The sequence below is a fragment of the Magallana gigas genome, chromosome 5, assembly GCF_963853765.1.
Source record: "Magallana gigas chromosome 5, xbMagGiga1.1, whole genome shotgun sequence".
NCBI classification, from domain to species: Eukaryota; Metazoa; Mollusca; class Bivalvia; order Ostreida; family Ostreidae; genus Magallana; species Magallana gigas.
The window spans coordinates 51,127,791-51,147,873 of NC_088857.1; the positions used below are offsets into that span (position 1 = coordinate 51,127,791).

General features: G+C 34.8%; 1 protein-coding gene across 10 annotated transcripts in view; it reads right to left on the minus strand.

The window, feature by feature from the left end:
• Positions 1-20,083, minus strand: part of LOC105325176 (rho GTPase-activating protein 5) — a 42,324-nt gene that overhangs the window by 13,089 nt on the left and 9,152 nt on the right. For 7 of the 10 annotated variants that reach the window (XM_066086258.1, XM_066086257.1, XM_066086254.1 and 4 more), the window contains exons 2-20: positions 18,702-19,400; positions 16,991-17,005; positions 15,540-16,218; positions 14,513-14,737; positions 13,767-14,072; positions 13,226-13,384; positions 12,744-12,849; positions 12,161-12,284; positions 11,798-11,993; positions 9,158-9,292; positions 8,608-8,886; positions 8,054-8,229; positions 6,887-7,049; positions 6,290-6,513; positions 5,433-5,603; positions 4,206-4,286; positions 2,168-2,292; positions 1,799-1,885; positions 1,117-1,222 (exon numbers count right to left, since the gene is read on the minus strand). In XM_066086258.1, coding sequence (XP_065942330.1) covers positions 1,117-1,222; positions 1,799-1,885; positions 2,168-2,292; positions 4,206-4,286; positions 5,433-5,603; positions 6,290-6,513; positions 6,887-7,049; positions 8,054-8,229; positions 8,608-8,886; positions 9,158-9,292; positions 11,798-11,993; positions 12,161-12,284; positions 12,744-12,849; positions 13,226-13,384; positions 13,767-14,072; positions 14,513-14,737; positions 15,540-16,218; positions 16,991-17,005; positions 18,702-19,104 — 3,760 coding nt within the window. In that variant the 5' untranslated portion in view covers positions 19,105-19,400. The remainder of the gene's footprint in view (positions 1-1,116; positions 1,223-1,798; positions 1,886-2,167; positions 2,293-4,205; positions 4,287-5,432; positions 5,604-6,289; positions 6,514-6,886; positions 7,050-8,053; positions 8,230-8,607; positions 8,887-9,157; positions 9,293-11,797; positions 11,994-12,160; positions 12,285-12,743; positions 12,850-13,225; positions 13,385-13,766; positions 14,073-14,512; positions 14,738-15,539; positions 16,219-16,990; positions 17,006-18,701; positions 19,401-20,083) is intronic. The other 3 variants (XM_066086255.1, XM_066086259.1, XM_066086260.1) reach the window with 3 other exon arrangements.

Sequence of the window (20,083 nt, forward strand, 5' to 3'; positions counted from 1 at the left end):
TATGAATTGACTAGGTCTCCTAGCTTTTTATAATCCATTTCATCACATTAGCACCTGATACCCATCAATATCCACTTGAATCAATGAAGGAAGAACAAAGATAAAAGGCATACAACATAAATATAATTCACCATTTTCTTAAAACACAGGTATTGCTTGTTCCCTAATACACATGTATCCATTATAGTAAGGTATGAATACCTGTAGATTATTTATATCAATTTTATTAAGGTATAGATCATGTCAGATTATTATATAATTGTTTCTGCAGTCCATGATTTATATCATACTTTTGGACTTGCGTCCCTGTGAAATGAATTGTAGCAAACTTTTGGACTTGCTTCCCTGTGACATGAATTAGAGCTTTCTTTTGGACTTGCGTCCCTGTGACATGAATTAGAGCTAACTTTTGGACTTGCGTCCCTGTGACATGAATTAGAGGAAACTTTTGGACATGCGTCCCTGTGACATGAATTAGAGCTAACTTTTGGACATGCGTCCCTTTGACATGAATTAGAGCTAACTTTTGGACTTGCGTCCCTGTGACATGAGTTATAGCTTACTTTTGGACTTGCGTTCCTGTGACATGATTTGCTGTCTACGACCTGGTCCCAGCCCCCCATATGCAGTGACATGAATTAGAGCTAACTTTTGGGCTTGCGTCCCTGTGACATGAATTAGAGCTAACTTTGGACTTGCGTCCCTCTGACATAAATTAGAGCTAACTTTTGGACATGCGTCCCTTTGACATGAATTAGAGCTAACTTTTGGACATGCGTCCCTGTGACATGAATTAGAGCTAACTTTTGGACATGCGTCCCTTTGACATGAATTAGAGCTAACTTTTGGACATGTGTCCCTGTGACATGAATTAGAGCTAACTTTTGGACTTGCGTCCCTGTGACGTGAATTAGTGCTCACTTTTGGACTTGCGTCCCTTTGACGTGAATTAGAGCTAACTTTTGGACATGCGTCCCTGTGACATGAATTAGAGCTAACTTTTGGACATGCGTCCCTGTGACATGAATTAGAGCTAACTTTTGGACATGCGTCCCTGTGACATGAATTAGAGCTAACTTTTGGACATACGTCCCTGTGACATGAGTTATAGCTTACTTTTGGACTTGCGTTCCTGTGACATGATGCGCTGTCTACGACCTGGTTCCAGCGCCCCATATACAGTGTCATAATCTGACTCTCCGGCCCCGACAAAGCAGTGGTCCTGTATGACACAAAGAATTACTTGTTATAGACATAATACCTACTGGTAAGCATCAGACTAGGAGGAAAACTTTAATTCCATGTGTCTAAAAATTTTTGATTTCCTCTGTTAGAAGCTTTCATGGTGTTTTTAATTTCACGGATAATATATTTTTTCATCATAGAAAAGTAAATCCTGATTGTAAAAAAATCTGATGAGGGAAGAACCTGCATCATGCATTTACATTAATTTTTTTCTTTTAAATAACGTAAAATTAAGTGATTTCCATGTAAAGTGCGTCTAGAATAATTAAACAAGTTTGTGTCAAATGTAATAAGCACTGGTGTATAATGCGCATTTGATATTTTGGGCCTGAAAATAATGGGGAAAACATAAAGGTAATCTGTTAAAAAAAGTACATCTTTATAATCAATCAATCCTAAAATGAACTGCTCAATATGAATGTCTATCACAAAGATAATCTAAATCTTCTTCTTGATTGTTACATTAATGAGTGAGTTGTTAGGAATTTCTGGCGATGCCCTATACACTCGTCATCTGTTCATTAAGAGAGGTGAATTTGATCTGAGCTGTTACCTTGGGAACACCGTAGTCAGCCAGACTAATGTCCTGTTCTGGCTGAGCCAGGGGAGCATCTCCCTTGAAGGGTTTCTTTGGCGAGTCCTATTGAAACACATTAACAACAGAATCAAAGAATGATTAACCAAGACAAAATGAAATACATTGCTCTTAACCTACCAATATTTCAAATTTCTACTTGTGAGTATTCCCCCCACCCCCCCCCCCCCCCCCCCCCCCCCGAAAAAAAAATTCCTGAGAAAGTTAACTTTTGAACACTCATGGTAAACGGAACAAAAATTTACACCTTTCATTTATTGTTGCATTGAACTGATACAAAATACAGAGTGAAATAACACAATGATCAGATAAATCTTAATTTGTCACCTTGAGTGCTGACTCATTTAAGATAGTTGAGGTTCTTGCATAGAGATCATTCTCCACCCAGGTTGTGTCCTCCGCGGAATTCTGGGACCCAGTGGATTCCCGTGCTGAGGGGTCGGTCCAAGTATCTGTCAATTACAACACAAAAGTTAACATACAGAGACACATGATTTCGGTAACAGCATAAGAGGTTTCTATACTAATTACTTTAATATTAGTTAGATCTTCTACATGTATATAATCAGAAAGAATACATTTGAGAAGATTTCAAGATGATGCAATAAAGATCTCTATCAATTTGTTGGCTATGAAGTAAACCATTAACATGTTGTATATGAAGATTAAAAACATGTTTTGTCCTGAAAATTCAGTATTACATCAACATGCAGTTAATGTGATTTTTTCATATTGGAAGCAACATTCAATAATAAGTGATAAAAATGTTGAATACACATGCAATAACGTGAACTTTGAACATAATGAATATCAATGCAATTTCTGTTCATTTGATGAAAACACTTTAAGTTACTTTCTCTAATCTTGTACCAGTATTCATGCAGCTACTTGCAACATTTTTCTACTCTACTTTTCTTATATTGAAATGTATTGAATGTTTCATGATAAAGAGAGGGAGAGAGTTGATAATTTTTTGAGACCATAATGCAAATCATATCCAATTCATATACATTGTATATTACATAAATCTGAATCAATAATCAAGTTAAAAAAAATTTTCTATTGTATTAATGAAATTGATTGTCTAGCAAACTATTTATTCTGCTGTACATTAAATTATTGATTCACTTTTTAAAAATATATTGAATTATTGATTCACTTTTTAAAAATGTATTGAATTATTGATTCACTTTTTAAAAATAAAATACTGAACCAAACAGAAAACCTACTGTATGATACCAGATCAAGTACATATGTACACCACAGGATTTAACACACCTGTATTTAACACATCTGTATCTTTGTCACAGTTTTGGTAACAGTGTATTGGTACACACTGTCTGTCAGATCTTTCAGCAATGTAAAGGATAAATATTTTACAAGTGTTTAAGAGTTGATAATAAATACCGGTAACCTACTGAACCCATTTAAATTATTAGAAAAAATTATTTGTTGGCAGTTCTTGGGCAAAAAACATTGAGAGGATCTCAATCAATGAAGTTAATGATTTCAAAAGGAAAGCATATACATGTATATACTGAATAAAAATAATTATGGTGTAGAAACAAACATATACTTTGTAATAAGTATAAATGTGTGTATGGACCATATAGGTGCTTCTTTATGCACATTTGGTGCATACTCAAAAAAATTAAGTACTGAAAGGATAACTCATGATAAAATATTGAATTAAAGATACACAAATCATAATGGTTTGCAGTTCTATATATGGATATTTTTCTAATAATTATTTGAGGTTACATTTCTAACAGTGAAAAATTATGTTTCTGGTAATTATACAAAAAAAAAAATCTTTTAATTTCCATGACGAATTAAATGAGCCATGCAAATTCTACAAAAGCAGGATCATCATTACAGCGTGTTTCAGGTGTCAATTTAGTTTGCTAGAATAAAAAGCTGAAATAATAAAAATACAATCTCCAATTCATTCTCAAGGGAACATTGTCTTCTTGCTATAGGTATTTCTGGACATTTCCATTTTTGGCATTTAATTTTGAAAAAAAAGAGGTTTTTCCCTAGTATTCAATACCCTTATCAATCTTTCATTTATTTATTATATAATCTTCATATTGACTTTCATTCTGAAATAGTAAACATATGAAGTTGATTCAAAAATGAAAGACCATGAAAATTTCTAGTAACTTGTATAGACTATTGCCAGTTACATAACTATTACATGTGCCAGTTACATAACTATCTACTCTACATCTTTTAAAGATAGTATTACAGAGATAAAGAGATAGGATCAGAGTGTGGGGGTGAGGAGGCTGTCACAATGAGAGATGAATATGGAGGCTGGCCCAGTTAAATACAACAACCACCATTAATGCAAAAGCAGAGTCACCATTATCCCGGGCGGACTGACGCACGTCGGTCGGAAAAGTGGACGCTTTCTTCTGTCTCTGAGGTTCATTTAGTGCCCATGCTTTGGGGGAAAGAAAACATTCAGATACTATCAACTGAAGATGAAGAGAGATGTTGGTTTTCGTTTTCTCCTAATCTATTCTTATCATGCATGTATAATTCCGTAATAAGTAGATATTAATGTTATTTCAGTAATCATTTTTGGTGGGTTAAAGTTTTTTTTATTCAAATCAAAAGACTTGCTGTATAAAGATAAGGAAATTAAAAGTCTATGATTAAATTATCAATACAACAGAGACATTTTTACACTACAATAATTTTTTGAGTCATTAAACAGAAAATATAGACGACCAAATACATGTACACTTCAAATCTCTATGCATTAAAAAATGCAGTGAATCTGAGAAAAAAATCTAAACACATAATAACCAAGGAACTACTGAATAAAACATGGGAAATCAGAAAACAATACTCCACAGGAAATTAACCTTAAGCAAGCAGTGGAAACAAAAATAAAACTAAGACAGGGTGGAATTGATGTGAACTACTTTCATTGATGACCATGACCCCTTTCTCTTTGGCCTTGTTTTCTTTCACTTCTTTCTTTCTTTCACTTGTTTATTACACAATAATTTATTTCATCTTTTCTAAATATGAATAATTCCTAAAATTATTAGCAAGCATATTTTGATAAAACTAACAACAAAACCTTATCCCCAAAATATGATTCTTAGATACTCAGCTCAATAAATTTCAAAGTTGTTTTCATCTTTAAAATGTATTCTATTCTATTCTTCATACTTTATTCACAAATCAAAATTAAAAAAAATGTTAGTTTGGTATCCAGGAATGTTAAGAAAATATAAAGAATATTTGCCCTGTTGTAATGAAATACATGTAATATCAAACCTGGATAATTGTGTAAAAATTTGCCTAACCAACCCCCTCTCCTTATATATTAGAGATTGATGAAAAATACTAATTGCTATGAATTTTAGAGTCTTTGCAAAGAAATGAAACGTTTCACATTGAACCTTTGCTTTAACTTTGAATACACTAAGGAAAACAGACATGAAAATTACTACAAAGCATGATGATATTCAAAGTTGGGGAGAGAAATAAATAAAATCAACTGAGCATAATTTCTCAAACCCGTTGTACCTAAACTGAACAAAAGCAAAAACAGCTGATCACAATACCAAATCACCTGGCTCTTTGTCCTTGACCACAAGTTTCATACTACAAGATTTCCTAAACTGAAATGGACTCTGAGTGCTCTCAGAGTCCGGCTGTTCCAGACTCTTGTAACTTATCAAGCGTAATGAATCAGTTTCGATTACAGGAAAAGACCTGCGAAACACTTCCCGGTGGTATCCCACTACAAATCACATAATAATGGATAGTTATCAAAATAGTACTATGTATGTATTACATCTGTTTGGTAAGGCGACTACTTCATGGATGCCTGGTAGATTTTGTTTAGGTTTTTACTAATTGATTATTAAGCAAAATATGAATGCCACACATTTCAGTATTTACTTAGAAGTAAAAGCCTTCAAAATACTGACTTCAGTTGAATCAACTTGTCCTTCCAGAGGATTGCAAGTAAATGCCTTCATTATTTCTTCATTAACTATTTATAGCTTTGAGAAGCAAGCAGTATGAAATTTGTCAATTTTTAGTAAATGTTGTATTAGTAATGTTTAAAATATATGATCATTATATTCATGTACATTATATATCTGTTCAGTCCAAAAACTACTCATGGGAGAGGAACTGAATTCCCAAAATGCAAATTAACATATACATATATTATCCATTTTTCAAACCGATACTTTCAAAAAAGTAAATAATTCAGGCATATCTGTGAATATTTTTAAATAGATACACATTTAAATATTACACAAAAAAAAAATTCACTTAACATTACAATTTGATTGTAACACACAAAACCAACCATGATATACAAAGAGACAAAGCATCTGAAGAGTTATAGAAAGTCTTCACTCAAGAGCACTTCAAATAAACCTCAGGTGTGGAACAATAAGGGTGTACGACAGTTACCTGCATTAGATCCTCTGTTCTTCCTTAACATGCTGGGCTTGACCAGCTGGTCTCGGCTGGGCAGCTCTCCATTGGGGGGACTAGTGGGTCTGGGTGGGGGCGTGGTCGAGTAAGGCCTCTCATGCTCACCGTCTGAGGGGTGATGGTGCGTGAAAGGCTTGTCATAGATCGGTTCATGAGAGTACTGCGTCTCTTTCACATCCAGACTGTCCTCTGTACTTTGGCTGCGGCGAAAAAACCAGGTACAAATAAAATCTTATCAATTGATATTGTATTGTTTGTAGTGATATTGTATTGTTTGTAGTGATATTGTATTGTTTGTAGTGTTATTGTATTGTTTGTAGTGATATTGTATTGTTTATTGTTTGTAGTGATATTGTATTGTTTGTAGTGATATTGTATTGTTTGTAGAAATGATGTAACTTTTATTACTTCTTTGACTATGGAAAAAAAGAGTTATGTCGGAGTTATGTTTCTTCCATTAATAACTATATCATGGCACTAGGTTACATAAAACCTTCACTGCTCCCTAGCCCTGTTAATGTTTACTGGGTCCGTTAGCATACAGATATTTCTGTTTTATAATCTGTTGTGTACCTATTACTGCTACTGTTGGTGGTGGGGAAGGAGTCGGGGAGGGGCGCGGGGGGCCTCATGTCCAACTTGGTGTCGTAGGGGGGACTATTGGGGTCAGAGTATATAGACTCATGCTGATCTCGCTTGTTCCAAGCCTCCTTCATGAAGGGCAGGTACACATTGGCTGCAAAAATAAACACGTGCATATACATCACTAATTGTAACATAAAAAACCAAATATAGTATCAGGAGAAAACGTTTTTTCTTGGAGAAAACATACTGGGTACATGCTCTATTTGAGAAAATGCACCCAAGAAAAATCAAAAACATAATGTTGAATAGTTTTAAATACTATTTAAAAGCATAAAAAAAGTGGAATAAATGAATTTTATAGAAATATTAATTTAATAATAGCAATTTTTTTATATGAGTGGTAAGAGTCGGTTGAATACTGGTACCAAAAAACATGCTGTCGACTTTTTGAGATACTCATCATTAAATTCTCTAAATTATATTGCAATCAAAACTATTTTTCTAACGATTTCCTTTCTGATGGATTAATTGCCAACTTATTAAACTGCTCAGCCGATGTTTGTACAGATGTATATAACATTAAATTTGTCTAATTAGTTAATGCACATGATTTTGTATTTTAAAAAAAACAAAAACAAATAATACAATGTTTATTGATTAATTTATTTTGTTGCTTCCCAAAATATTTATTAAAACTATTAATTATGGTAATCTTAGGAGAAAAGTACCTTATCTTGGAGAAACCGTTTCCTAGGAATTGGGTACGTTTTCTCCTGGGTACGTTTTTTCTTAGGTACGTTTTCTCCAGCTTTCCAAAATATGTATAGTTTGTCTAGGCCATATTTGTTTTACACTCTTACATTTCTTTAACACAATTGTTGAATATCAATGGAGACAAATATTGTAATATCTTAAGTAAAGTAGACTTTTGTGGGTGATTTATAACCCATAAAGTTGAATGTAAAAACTGATCCTGTTTACAATATCTACCCATAAATGACAAATCTGGATGTTACACCCCCCCCTTTTCAAGTATACTGAATACCTGTTACCTGTGTTGTTAAAAACGCACTGGTCTTTAAAAAGTGTATAATTGAGAATCCTCACCTTGACCTAACAGTACTTTGCACCAGTTATTATGGTACAGGAATTTACCTTGTTTCTTGAAGTCTTGAGTGGTGAGTCTGAACTCCGCTACTAAGTCCTCAGCTGTTATCTCCCCAGCTGTTATTAATTCCTTCTGGTAAGAAGTTCGAGTGAGTGGATCTTTGACAGCAATAATCATCAAAGGCATTATGGAAAATAAGTTCCGCAAATTATCTGCATATGCTCTGAAAACGAAAAAGAAAGTCATAAGTTTTCTGAATGAAAAAAGAACCAAATTTTTTTGCATGGAACATAGTTCTGTGTTTGAAAGTATAAGTTGTCAAACTTGAGTGACATAGTTAATAAAATAATAATTTTGGTACAACAACTGCAGTCCGAAGACACTGTAATAGTTATCACAAGTGTAAATTAAGGTACAATTTTACTTGTACAATGATACTTGTTAAAGAGAGAGATTAATTTCCCTCTGTGTAATAAGGAGCAGTTTCTTATGGTCTTATAATGAGAAAAGCTTATACACATTTGCAATTGTTATCATCTTGCAATAGGAAAACGTCACACAAAAGATAACAGCAGAAGGTCCAACTTGTGACTAAACTTACTTCATTGCAGCAAACGAGGCCTGTCGTACAGGACTGTAGACTAGAATAAAACCTTGAAACTCCTCCTCATCCCGAAATACTCGGGTGATAAAATTATGGTAGGACCCCACACAAACTTCTACTTTCTGTTTGCTCCCATCGGATGTACTTTCTAACTCCAGCTCTAGGGATACGGAGAGATCTGTTTCTACATCTACATAGGTGGCGTTGCTGTTCAGAACGGGGCCCATAGGAATATCCACACTGAAGTCCTCACCACACATAATACACATTGCAATTCTGAAATAAAAGCCCACATATTCCATGTACAAAGCATTTTTAGTTCAACTTCATCTAAATCAATGACAGTTAAGATAAAAAAGATATTTTCAACACCTTCTCAGACGTTAAAGTCGTTCCTGTAGTAAATTAAACAAAAAGCTTTGTCATTTATTACAAAAATTGTAGTGATATTCTCTTACCAGTATCCCTTTTCAATGATTTTATAATATATCCAATGTGACAGCTACTAGTACTTGTGAACCTCGGCCTTACATACAAGAAGACTTACCTTAGCTGAGGTTCTAGCTGTAGATTGAATCCATTGGACGTTCGGACCAGGGCTAGGAGAGCGTCCTCTACCTGTATCAGGAGCATGTTCTCAGGGTTGTTTTCCTCAGGAATGTATACAAAATCACAATTCATTCTGAAATCAAACAAGTTCAATATGTCATAGTGATATTACATGTAATACATTCCAAAAACAAAGTAAACCAAATCACAATTTTGAAATACACATGTAATAAATTACATTGATAAACAAACACACCATAATAGATAACAAGAGGCCCATGGGGGCACATCGCTCACCTGAGCAACAATGGCTTATATGGGTGTTCAACGGATATTGTGCCATTTGGCCCCTCGGTAGAAAAAAAAATACCATAAAATAAACTGTATCCAAATTTTACACTTATTTTCCTACACTTAATCTTTGACATTCTACCCTTATGAAATACCATTTATACCAAAAACAAGATCCTATGCAAGATGTGAAACTAAATTTTTGGTAGGGGTACACTGTTAACTTCCATTTCCCTTTATTTTAGTTCTGTCCCCTCACTTTATAAGACGATCAAATTATATATGAGAATATGCATATAGGTACACATTTATCTTCAACTACATTGTACTAGCTAGTTATTGTATTTTATTAAAAAAAATTCCTATATGTGAAAGAGGAAAATTGTACCTCAAGGCGCTCAAATTAAAAACATTCAAAAATTTAATTGGTCTTCCGCATTATAAACAATTGTTGTTTACCAGGCGTGAACTCATGCTACGTTTTATAACCTTACTCACTTCATGGATGAATACACTCAAACGAAAAATGTAGTCATGTGATATATTAAAGAGCTATTACATGTATAATCAATGCATAGGCGTCGGAACTGGGTGGAGGGGGAGTGGGGTCCCCCCTTCACTTTTTTTTTTTGCAAAGTAAGGCATAGCCGTACTCAAAATCTTTTTTTTTTTTTTGCTTGTCAAGATTTCTGATAAGGTCTAGACCCCCCCTCTCAATGAGCCTCAGACTGCAATGTATTGACAGGCATAATCGCTTTATTTTACTAAGGCCCACCCTTTATTTTCATCTTTATTCAAAATCAACGTTAACAAATGGCTACAAATCAAGATGATTTTCCGCGGAAATTTTTTCTTAAGAATAGAGATAATACATTTATCCCCGTAACAGTAATGTTTTAAACTGTTTTAAAGAGGTTGTTTTAATTAAATTGTGTCTGAAAGTTGGTGTAGATTCATCGTATAAGGAGGGGGCCCCAAAAAGTTGTTACAGCATATCCTTTTAATTTTTCTGTAAAAGTATTTAACGTTTAGTGAGACATTTCTAGTGATAAACCAAAATTTCATCGTCAATTGTAGAATTATAAGCAAGATACAGAACTCACAATTCTGCTTGGTTTGAGTCAATTTTTTGTTCACAAGAGTTATTTACAATCAACTTAAGATTTTTAAACTTGGTATTTCCTATCCAGAATGAACAAAAACATGGCCTCAGTTCTGTGAGCAAAGCTCTGTATCTTGCTTATAATTGACACTTGACACAGCTGAATATGGTTAGTAAAGAGAAAATTGTAAACAATTAAAACAGAAGAAACATGCACTAAAACAAAGAAGGAGCACAATTTATTTTTCATAATATATATATATACCTATATATTTCTAGCAGCAAAAACAATCTCCATTTAGACTGAAAATGCAGGGCATCTTAACAAAACATGTTGCATTATAATCAACCATAACGTAGAGATCGTATCGAATTACCAATAGAATGTATAGTATTTATAATATAATATGTTGTTAGTGCATCAGATTTTGCTCATTTTGTGCAGGTAAACAATTAATTGTCTGATTTACCAAAGTCTGTATTTGATTCGATACGTAGCAGAAACGAAATTCAAAACAACGTAAAACCTCGATCACAAGTGAAAATGTCAATGCATTGAAAGATTTAACCTCAATTCACTTCACGAAATCGGCACAAATATATTTAGCATGTTTCAAGTATCCCTTCGCACGTAAACTGTTGCACAACAAGCAAATTCATCTTTGTCAGTTTGACCCGTTTGTCATGCGTCAACATTCAAACATGGCTGCCTTATACATTGAAACTTTCGTTTTCGATATGGAATACTGAACCTGAAGTTATAAACTGATTGACAGCAATTATCTCTTTATTTTTATTTTCGTAAATTACTCAAATTTGAAACAGAATTCGCCGATAATTTTTGCAATTTATATTTTCCTTTCCATAAAGATTATTTATGCAAAATTATGTTGAATTTGACTCAGTAGTTCTTGAGAAGAAGATTTTTTAAAATGCACCCCCTTTTTTCTACAGTTTTCGAGGTTTTCTCCGTTTTAAATAAAGATCGGTCTTTCATTTCTGCAATTTATAATTACCTTTCTATAGGGATGCTTTGTGCCAAATTTGGTTGAAATTGGCCAAGTGGTTTTAGAGAGGAAGTTTAAGGAAGGACGACGGACAAAAGGTGATAAGAAAAGCTCACTTGATGAGCTTTCAGCTCAGGTGAGATAAAAACTGAAGTCAGAGTATACAAAAGAAAAACTGACATTGATATGATGTAGGAGTGAACAAATGTTAATCAAAAGTTTCAGCATAAAGCCATACTTTCTGGCGAGGTCCTGTCCTTTCTGACTGAGTTTCATGCTGTCTTTCTCCGATAGCTGGGGGTCGTACTCATGGATGATGACAATCGGCAGATTACGCAGGCTTTCTTCCTCCGGTACATCCGCAGTCAGAACGGTCTCCAGACTTGAGGCAATATAATTGAGCGAGGATTCAGATTTATACATACATAAACAACCTGGAAAAGAAGTTTAGAAATGTTATTTTGATATTTATCCCCAAAATATTTTTAAAGACAGAAAAATCAAGCCTCAACTGGTGTATATGCTACTAAAGTGTTGGTAAATGGATTATATTCTTAATGGAAACACTGAGCCAATGTCCAGGATCTAAGTTGGGTTTTACCATTTGGCTTAAACTCTGCAGTCTGGAAAGCATTCTGTTCCAGGCTTACATCTTCCCCGATTGGACGATAATCGACCTGGTATATGGTGTCATTATACTGGAACAGGTCGTGTTCAAACATTTCCTGCAAACAAACAATACCAGCTATCACAACCTGGAAACTCTATAATAAGTACTTAGTATTAAGAGTCAGACCTATACAATTCTGTTATTAATGAACCAAAAACTCTCTAAAATGCCATACATATCCTATAGACTCTTCTGGAGTCACTCTGAGCTGCATTATGATGGTTATGGGAGAAAACCAACATGCTCATTCTCACATAGAACATACCATCCATATTATAATTCACACTCAATGACACTGTCTCTCGATTGAAGTCACAAAAACAAACCTAACACAGCATAAAACAAGCTGCAGACTGTTTGTGAATCTATTTGCAATTTATTACTAAATGATTATTTTTAGATTGTCCAAATTTTCATAATCTATGACCAATGTGCTGATAGTTCATTCACAATATGCAAACATCAATCTTGTATTTATTCCACAAACTAAAATTATATTAATTCTGGTAATTACCCTAATTTGCTTTAGAAGTTTATTGGCTAGATCTTCATTTCCCAGGAGGACTAAATTCAGTGGACATTCCTTTTCAGAAACAGCTGATATTCTGTTTGATGATCGACTACAATAAACAACACAGGTATTATTCATCACTATTCTTTAATATTTACATTTTCCAGGGTCTTTGTTTGTGAATAAAGCAACATGTAAATGACAATGAATACTGAAAAATAAAGAAGCATGCAACATTGCTAACTTTCTGGACAAAGTCACCATGTCTTTTGATGTAATAACCAAGGTAATCGCCCTGCAATCAGACAAGTTTTCTAGACTGAACTGTTATGGTAAATGTAATGCATTGCAACAAGACAACAGCACTGTGCCGACTAGCTTGACAATCTTGACAGCTGTCTCTAACACAGAATGCACTCAAATGTGACTCACTTGACAACCTTGACAGCTGTGTCTAATACTGAATGCACTCGAATGTGACTCACTTGACTGTCTTGGCAGCTGTCTCTAATACTGATTGCACTTGAGTCTCGGCACACAGCTCCTTGTAGTAGCACTGCTCGCTGGAGGGACACTCCAAGAACCCGAGGTGGTTGATCAGGATCACGTCACGCTCATCCTCCATCTTGTCCAGCCGACGGTACCTGTTTATACAGATAGAACAAATATCATACATTATCCAAAAAAAGACACCAAACATCTTGTTTGTACTTGTTTATACAGATAGAATAGATATCAAACATTATCCAGAAAAGAAATCAAACATCTTGGATCATTCCAAACTCATTTTTTTTTATTTAACATATCAAATATTGTGGACTATCCAAAATCTTCAGATTTATCAAAACTTAATTTTTGAATACACAATTCATCTTGTATAAATATTTAGAATTTCAATACTAATGCTAGGTTTTATTTCTGTCAGGTGGTAACTTTATAGACAAGAGTAATATATTCAGAACTCTGAATGTATTCAGGTATAATTCTTCCACAGTACATGAATCAAGAACCCATTGAAGCCCTTACCTGGGGTCCTTCTCGATTTCGGCCTTGATGCTGTTGAGATCGTCCTGTGTGAGTTTGTGGGAGGAGTTGGGCTGCATCCTCTGTTGTATGAAGGTGGCCGTCCTCTCCCACAGCAGCTCGTGAAGCTCATGCTTCACCTGGTACTTCAGGTCTTCCTGGAAGTCGTCAAACACGTCGTCCCGCTCCGCCTGGGACAGCCCAATGTAGCAGTCCTTGCCCACAAACAACAGATAGGTGTCCTCTAGGGTGGCCCCGGGGGTCACCTGAGGGGTCTCGGACAGAAGCTTTTTGAACTGTTGCATCAGTCTGGAATCAATAAGTTCAAAATGAACTGACCATCTAGCAACTCATCTTTATTGTTCTTAGCATTACTCATAGAGAGGCAGCAAAATGCATTGACATTATGTAAAGAAACTTTTACCGCAATGTCCCTTAATTTGGCTTAAATATTGTTTCTGATTTCTGAACATGTCCTCACTGAGTAGACAATGTCTAGCCAGAAATTAACCCACGTAACTTTCTTATTTAAAAGTTAAGTGGAGGGATTTAAGGATGTCTGATTTAAAACATAACAGCAAGTATGAATCAGTTTAAAAAAATTCCTTAAAAGCCTAACTCTAGCAATTACAATTAAACAGTATCTTATCTGCTATTGAAAATGCAAGAAGCTGAGAGTAACCCAATACAAAGATCATTGTCCAATTATTAGAACACTTTTAGCTAGTCCTATACACATTGGCCCTTACTGGATTTTCTTGTGCGCCTCTTGGAGCTGCTTGAGATGCTTTTGGTACACAGCCTCTCCCTCGGGCGAGCTCAAAATGTCAAACGGCGTCCTCGTCTCATTGTAGTTATCAATGAACTTGGGCACCATCTTCCAGGTTTCCCCTTCCCCCGGCTTACACACCTCCACGAAGTAGTGGTTGAAGTCTTTGTGATCTTTGATGTATTTCTGACAAGCACTCCATGACCTGAGACAAAGAAGATAGGATGTCATCATCATGCTCTGACCCTCAAGTCAAATCTATTTCAGCTTCTTTTAGAACTTGTGTCTCATCCACTTGATATATTTGATCAATAAAACATATTTTCAATTTGATTTACAGTTTTTATTCTATATTGATATTTCAACTATATCAAGTGTCAAAAAATACAAGTTCTGATAAATTCATGTTTGATGCAGTAAAGTGAATACTTTTCTTTAAATTACTGTATTTTAACCAATGCTTTTTCAGATTACTGTGGAATCATTAGATTTTGTGGTGGCTCAATTTTTGTGGAATTCGTGGGTACCTCTCATCCACGAAATAACATCCTCCACGAAATGATAAATTAGGGTAATAAAGTCACATTTCCTTTTGTAGATATATAAGAATACACGATATTACGTCCCCACGCACCTGTAAAATTTAAGCCATCCACGTAAATTGGCCCCCACGAAATTTAATGATTCCACAGTAACTTTCTTTAGTATTTATGTTCATGTCATACCCGGTAATCAAACTTCTATTGCTTATAATGTAACATTTCACTTTTAACTCTGCTGTTCAAAATGCAGTAGTTCAAGTAGGCACAAGAATTTTAATATAAACTCCTTTAAAACATTTCTTTTTAATCTGTAATTATGATATTTATTAGCTTAAAGTTTGCAGAAATGTATGAAATACCCAATGATCTGGATAAAAGTAACTGCATTGTCTGAGAATTTTATAAACATTTGACATATTTGTTATATACCTAACATTAGAGCAATTTGAATCATAATAAGCACACCTGTTTCCAATGGTTTCTAAATCAGGTAAAAACCGTTGAATCAAATCTGGCAGCCTCGTAGAAAATATTTGTTCCCTTTTTCTGATCTGGTCCTCGCGTAACTGTCTCGCATGCTGACGAAACAATTTCTTTGCATTTTCAGTTCCTAAGAGTTCAACATAATGGTTAAAATCTGGTTCTTTCTCCAGTTTCCTAAGGTATGATTTAAACACAGCCTTGGGGTCTGTCACATGAATGCGTAACAGATTTTTATATGCTTCGATTGCTACTTCTTCAATTTCTTGACGCTGTTTAAAAGCATCAATGTAAGGGGTGATAATTGGTCGGCGCTTGTTCTTGTCCATCATATGAGCAAGCACTAAGAAAGCTTGTTCCACGTTGACATTTTTGTGAGCAGAAGTTTCGACGATGGGAATGTTGCCCTTGTAATCCTTTCGGGCTGCGATTTTTGCAACTTCCTGTAAGTACCTTTTGTCTGCATCATCATTCTTGGTCGTGACCAGAACAATAGGTTTCTTAGTTTTCATGGCTGCATTCAACAAGGCAATAACAAAATCTACTTGGTGCACCATGGTTGTCTGGGAAACCTTACTGACATCAAAACAACAAATAAACCCATCAATGTTCAACTTCCCTTCTGGCATCAGTTTCTGCTCATAGGCACTGTCCGTTTCCATTCCTACAACATAGTGTTTTACATGAGTATGACATTGTGTGCATGTTTATATTGATAAACTATCTTTGTTGCCCCTGGAGGGCCCTTAATTGGTTAAGCAAAAAATTTAATAAATTGAAATTAAAAATAACAAAGAAAAGTCATCACATATACATAGTCAAATTTGACCTTGATTTCTGTAGAAGACATTTTGATTAGAACATTGATTCAGAAGTACTGATGCTACCATTCAGAAATTGAGGAGAATCTTGAGCAAAAAAACCTTTTTGCTCTCAACATGAACATGCAGTCACAAGAGAAACGTTATCAGAAAAAAAAAACACGAGCATTTTGATTTCTACACCAATAAGAAGTTTGATTGACAACGACAGCATGTTTAGTGTTGAAACAGAAGAAATTCTGGTTCCGAATTCACCAAAAAGATGATGTTTGAAGCAGTGTAATTATTTCAGCCCCAGATCGTACAGTCACTTGAGGTGAGAGAGGAAGAGGGCTTAACTTCTCTGGCACAATATGTCTCTATTTGTTTCTTCAAAACAATTATATTTAACAAATTCAAAGAAAAAAATCTAGAGAAAATGTTCAATCCACAGCAGCATGCCGATGAATGAAAGAAATTTTGATTTTGTGTACCTTTTTGAAATATTAAAATCAGTCATTTTTGACAAATGAAATACTAAAGATTTTAGGAAAGGTATTGTTTTGAATGACAATTTTTATGAGTTTGCTGAAAGTGAGACAAGTTCATCATTTCTGTATTATTTGAACAACATACCACCATATGTCCAAGCTGAAATGCAATACATACAACATAAAGCTAACAAATAAGAGTTTTATCAGGTTTTCAGCATATTACACTAATTGTTTAGGTGCTTTTCTTTTGTCAGTAGATTGCTATAAAACAAGGCAGATTAATACTTGTTTTAAGAGTTTGTCCATTACTGTTAACAAATTATCTGCATGTTTATCATAAAAGAAATTTTAGTATTGGCGAAATGATATTGATGAAAATACAATTTATTTTTATAGCATATTGATATGATTTAGACAGCATACATAAAACTATGCTAGATGTAACACTATCTAAAACTGATAAGATTATCTTGAAATCAACAGACAGAATACTGCATTTCCTTTCATACTGTTAACCACTTGTCAAAATTAAAAGCTGGGTTTCCGTTAGCTCCATGGCCCTAGTGGAAGGAACTATCTATGCTTATCTCAGTAGAAGGAACCGTTCACAGCTTTAAGTCCAAGTTAAACTAAATGGCTATGGTACAAGTGGAATTATGTCTTCTCCAAGTGGAGAAAACTTCTGTTTGAAAAAAGGCACTGTCTATTGTTATCAGATAGGCAGGATCTGTCTATGGCTCAAGGGAAGCGAACTATCAGTTGTCACATTTGAAGATAAGTCTACCCGTATATTTACAGTTGAAGGAACAAACTATAGTCCCAATGGAAGGATTTGTTTTAAGTCTCAATGGAACGATCTGTCAATTGTCAGAGTGGAATGAATTGTTTACAACCACAGTGGTTAGGAACTGTCTATAGTTCCAGTTCATAGTCCTATGAAAGGAACAGTCCACTCAGTGGAAAGAGTGTTCAATAGTTACAATGGAAGGTACTGACTTTATCCAGAGTGGCCTGGAGTGGATCCTTACCCGGGACAAGAGAATCCTAACACCAAGGACTTATATCATAGCAGGATCTGGCTCAACTAATCATACCTCCATTTGTCGTAAGGCCAAGAGCCAGACAACTGTGTTTGAATTTTATAAAGCATAAACCATTTTTGCCAACAGTATACTGGACAAAACCATTACCAATTGTCATGACAAGGTGATTTACTTGACTATGAAAATTACAGCTTCAATTCTGCATTCTACATTTACTAGTATGTTTTAAGTATTTCAAGTATTACAGAAGGTTAAAAAAGAGGAAAAATTCAGCCTACACTTAACATTATAACACTGGGAGACAGTCGGTTAAGGAAGATTTTTAATACGGTGAAGGGTTCTTAAATTACTCCATAGTGTTATTTTACATTCATTCATGTTATGCTGAAAAAAAAATGTTTTCTTATTTAAGTGTTAAGAAAAAGGGAAACTATTTTTTTTCATCTAGTAAGATCATTATATGAATAATTTTGATATTAGACGGTTAATTAATAAAAGAAATAATAATGGTGTGCAACCAGTAGTTGCTGAGTACAATTTCTCGCCAGTACATTGTTACGTCACTTTATCAACACATATAATTATAAACGAAAAATGACGTAACAATGCACTGGTGAGAAATGGTACTCGGCAAAAAATTGGTCGCACGTCAAAAGGGATCTATGCCGAGTTTCACAAACGAAGACATCTGGTTAAATCTTATTAGTTGCTTATAGCAGTCCTCTACATTAACAAGTAGTACATACATTATGTTGAACTCTCTTCATGTTTAATAACCCACCAATAATAACATAATATAAAGATAAATACCTAGCTGGTCCTTGCAGATGTACATTAACTTCTCCGCTGACTGCACTTTCACTTGCGTACTCCTCTTGTAGTAGTTGTCTGTGCGGCCAGTTTTAAAAGACTGGAAGGAGACATCGTCGATGAATTCCGTCTGTTCAATAACATGGAATGTGAAGTTGTTCCCCTCATCAGTTTTGGTGGTCTCTCCCCAGTAGAGGAAGTGGTCGTTATTTATCACCCGTCCCGCGAAGTCCGTCTGACTGAGGACGGAGATGTGCTCCATGTGATATTTGTCCGCCACATCGTTGATGAATCGGTTACACAGGCAGGACTTTCCCACCCCCACCGGCCCCTTCACATTCTCCGACCCTGAAAACCCAATAACACTGACATTGTAAGTCCTATCCTCCGCCTTTTTAGCCATTCCCAAATAGCGCACATGAAATACTGTTATCCTAGTCTATATGGCATGTCTGCCATGTTTGTACTGTCAGGTTTCATCCACAAAGTGAAGGAGACACTTCTCCTGTGGAGAATTTCTCTTAGCCATTGTTTAGTAGTCCCACAAATAGAGAAGGAAGACGCAGGACAACGCTAGAGACTGTTTATCATCAAGTGTCGATTTCCTTCAGAAATTCAGCTCTAAAGGTATCCTTCCTTGAATAACTCCCCCACTTTCTAAGTACCAGGAAATAGCCAGATCAAAGATGCTGTGTCAGTCTGTTCAAAAAAGATAAAAATAATCATTGATCAAGTTCCTCTGTGACACAAGTTAGATAACTTACACACAGCAAATTCACGGCCACTCTCTATTGTTTTCAGTTTTGCGGCTTGGTTTACAAAAAGGAAGTTGTTTTGGTTGCTCACTAAGTTACTCACAGTCACATTCCAGTATCTAAATAATGTGGATATACACTACTGTTCAGACTTCAGAAAATGCAACTACCCTTATTTACTACTAAATTTGTTCGAAATAATTTTAATATGAAAAAAGACGCTTATTTGCTACTAAATTTGTTCGAAATAATTTTAATATGAAAAAAGAAGCTTTTTTTAATTATGAAAACTCCATTTTAAGCAGTGATGCATTTATAAAATTTATTTTTTTTACCAACTGCATATCAATTCTAAGGAAGCATAACGTGTTCATCAGAGACAATGCACAGCCACTGACAGAAACAATAGATAGGCATTATTTTCCCCTTTAAATGTTTCAAATTAATAATCATCCCATGAAGAACTTTACATAAACTAAAGATGAATTTCTTTTAAACACAAGCACCCATCTTAACTAGAATGGGGGAATCTACATTTGAAAAGAAAACAAATAAACTACCATGTTAACAGTTAAGACATTTTTATACATGTATATAGAAGGCTGATGCATGAAGTGCCCATGATGC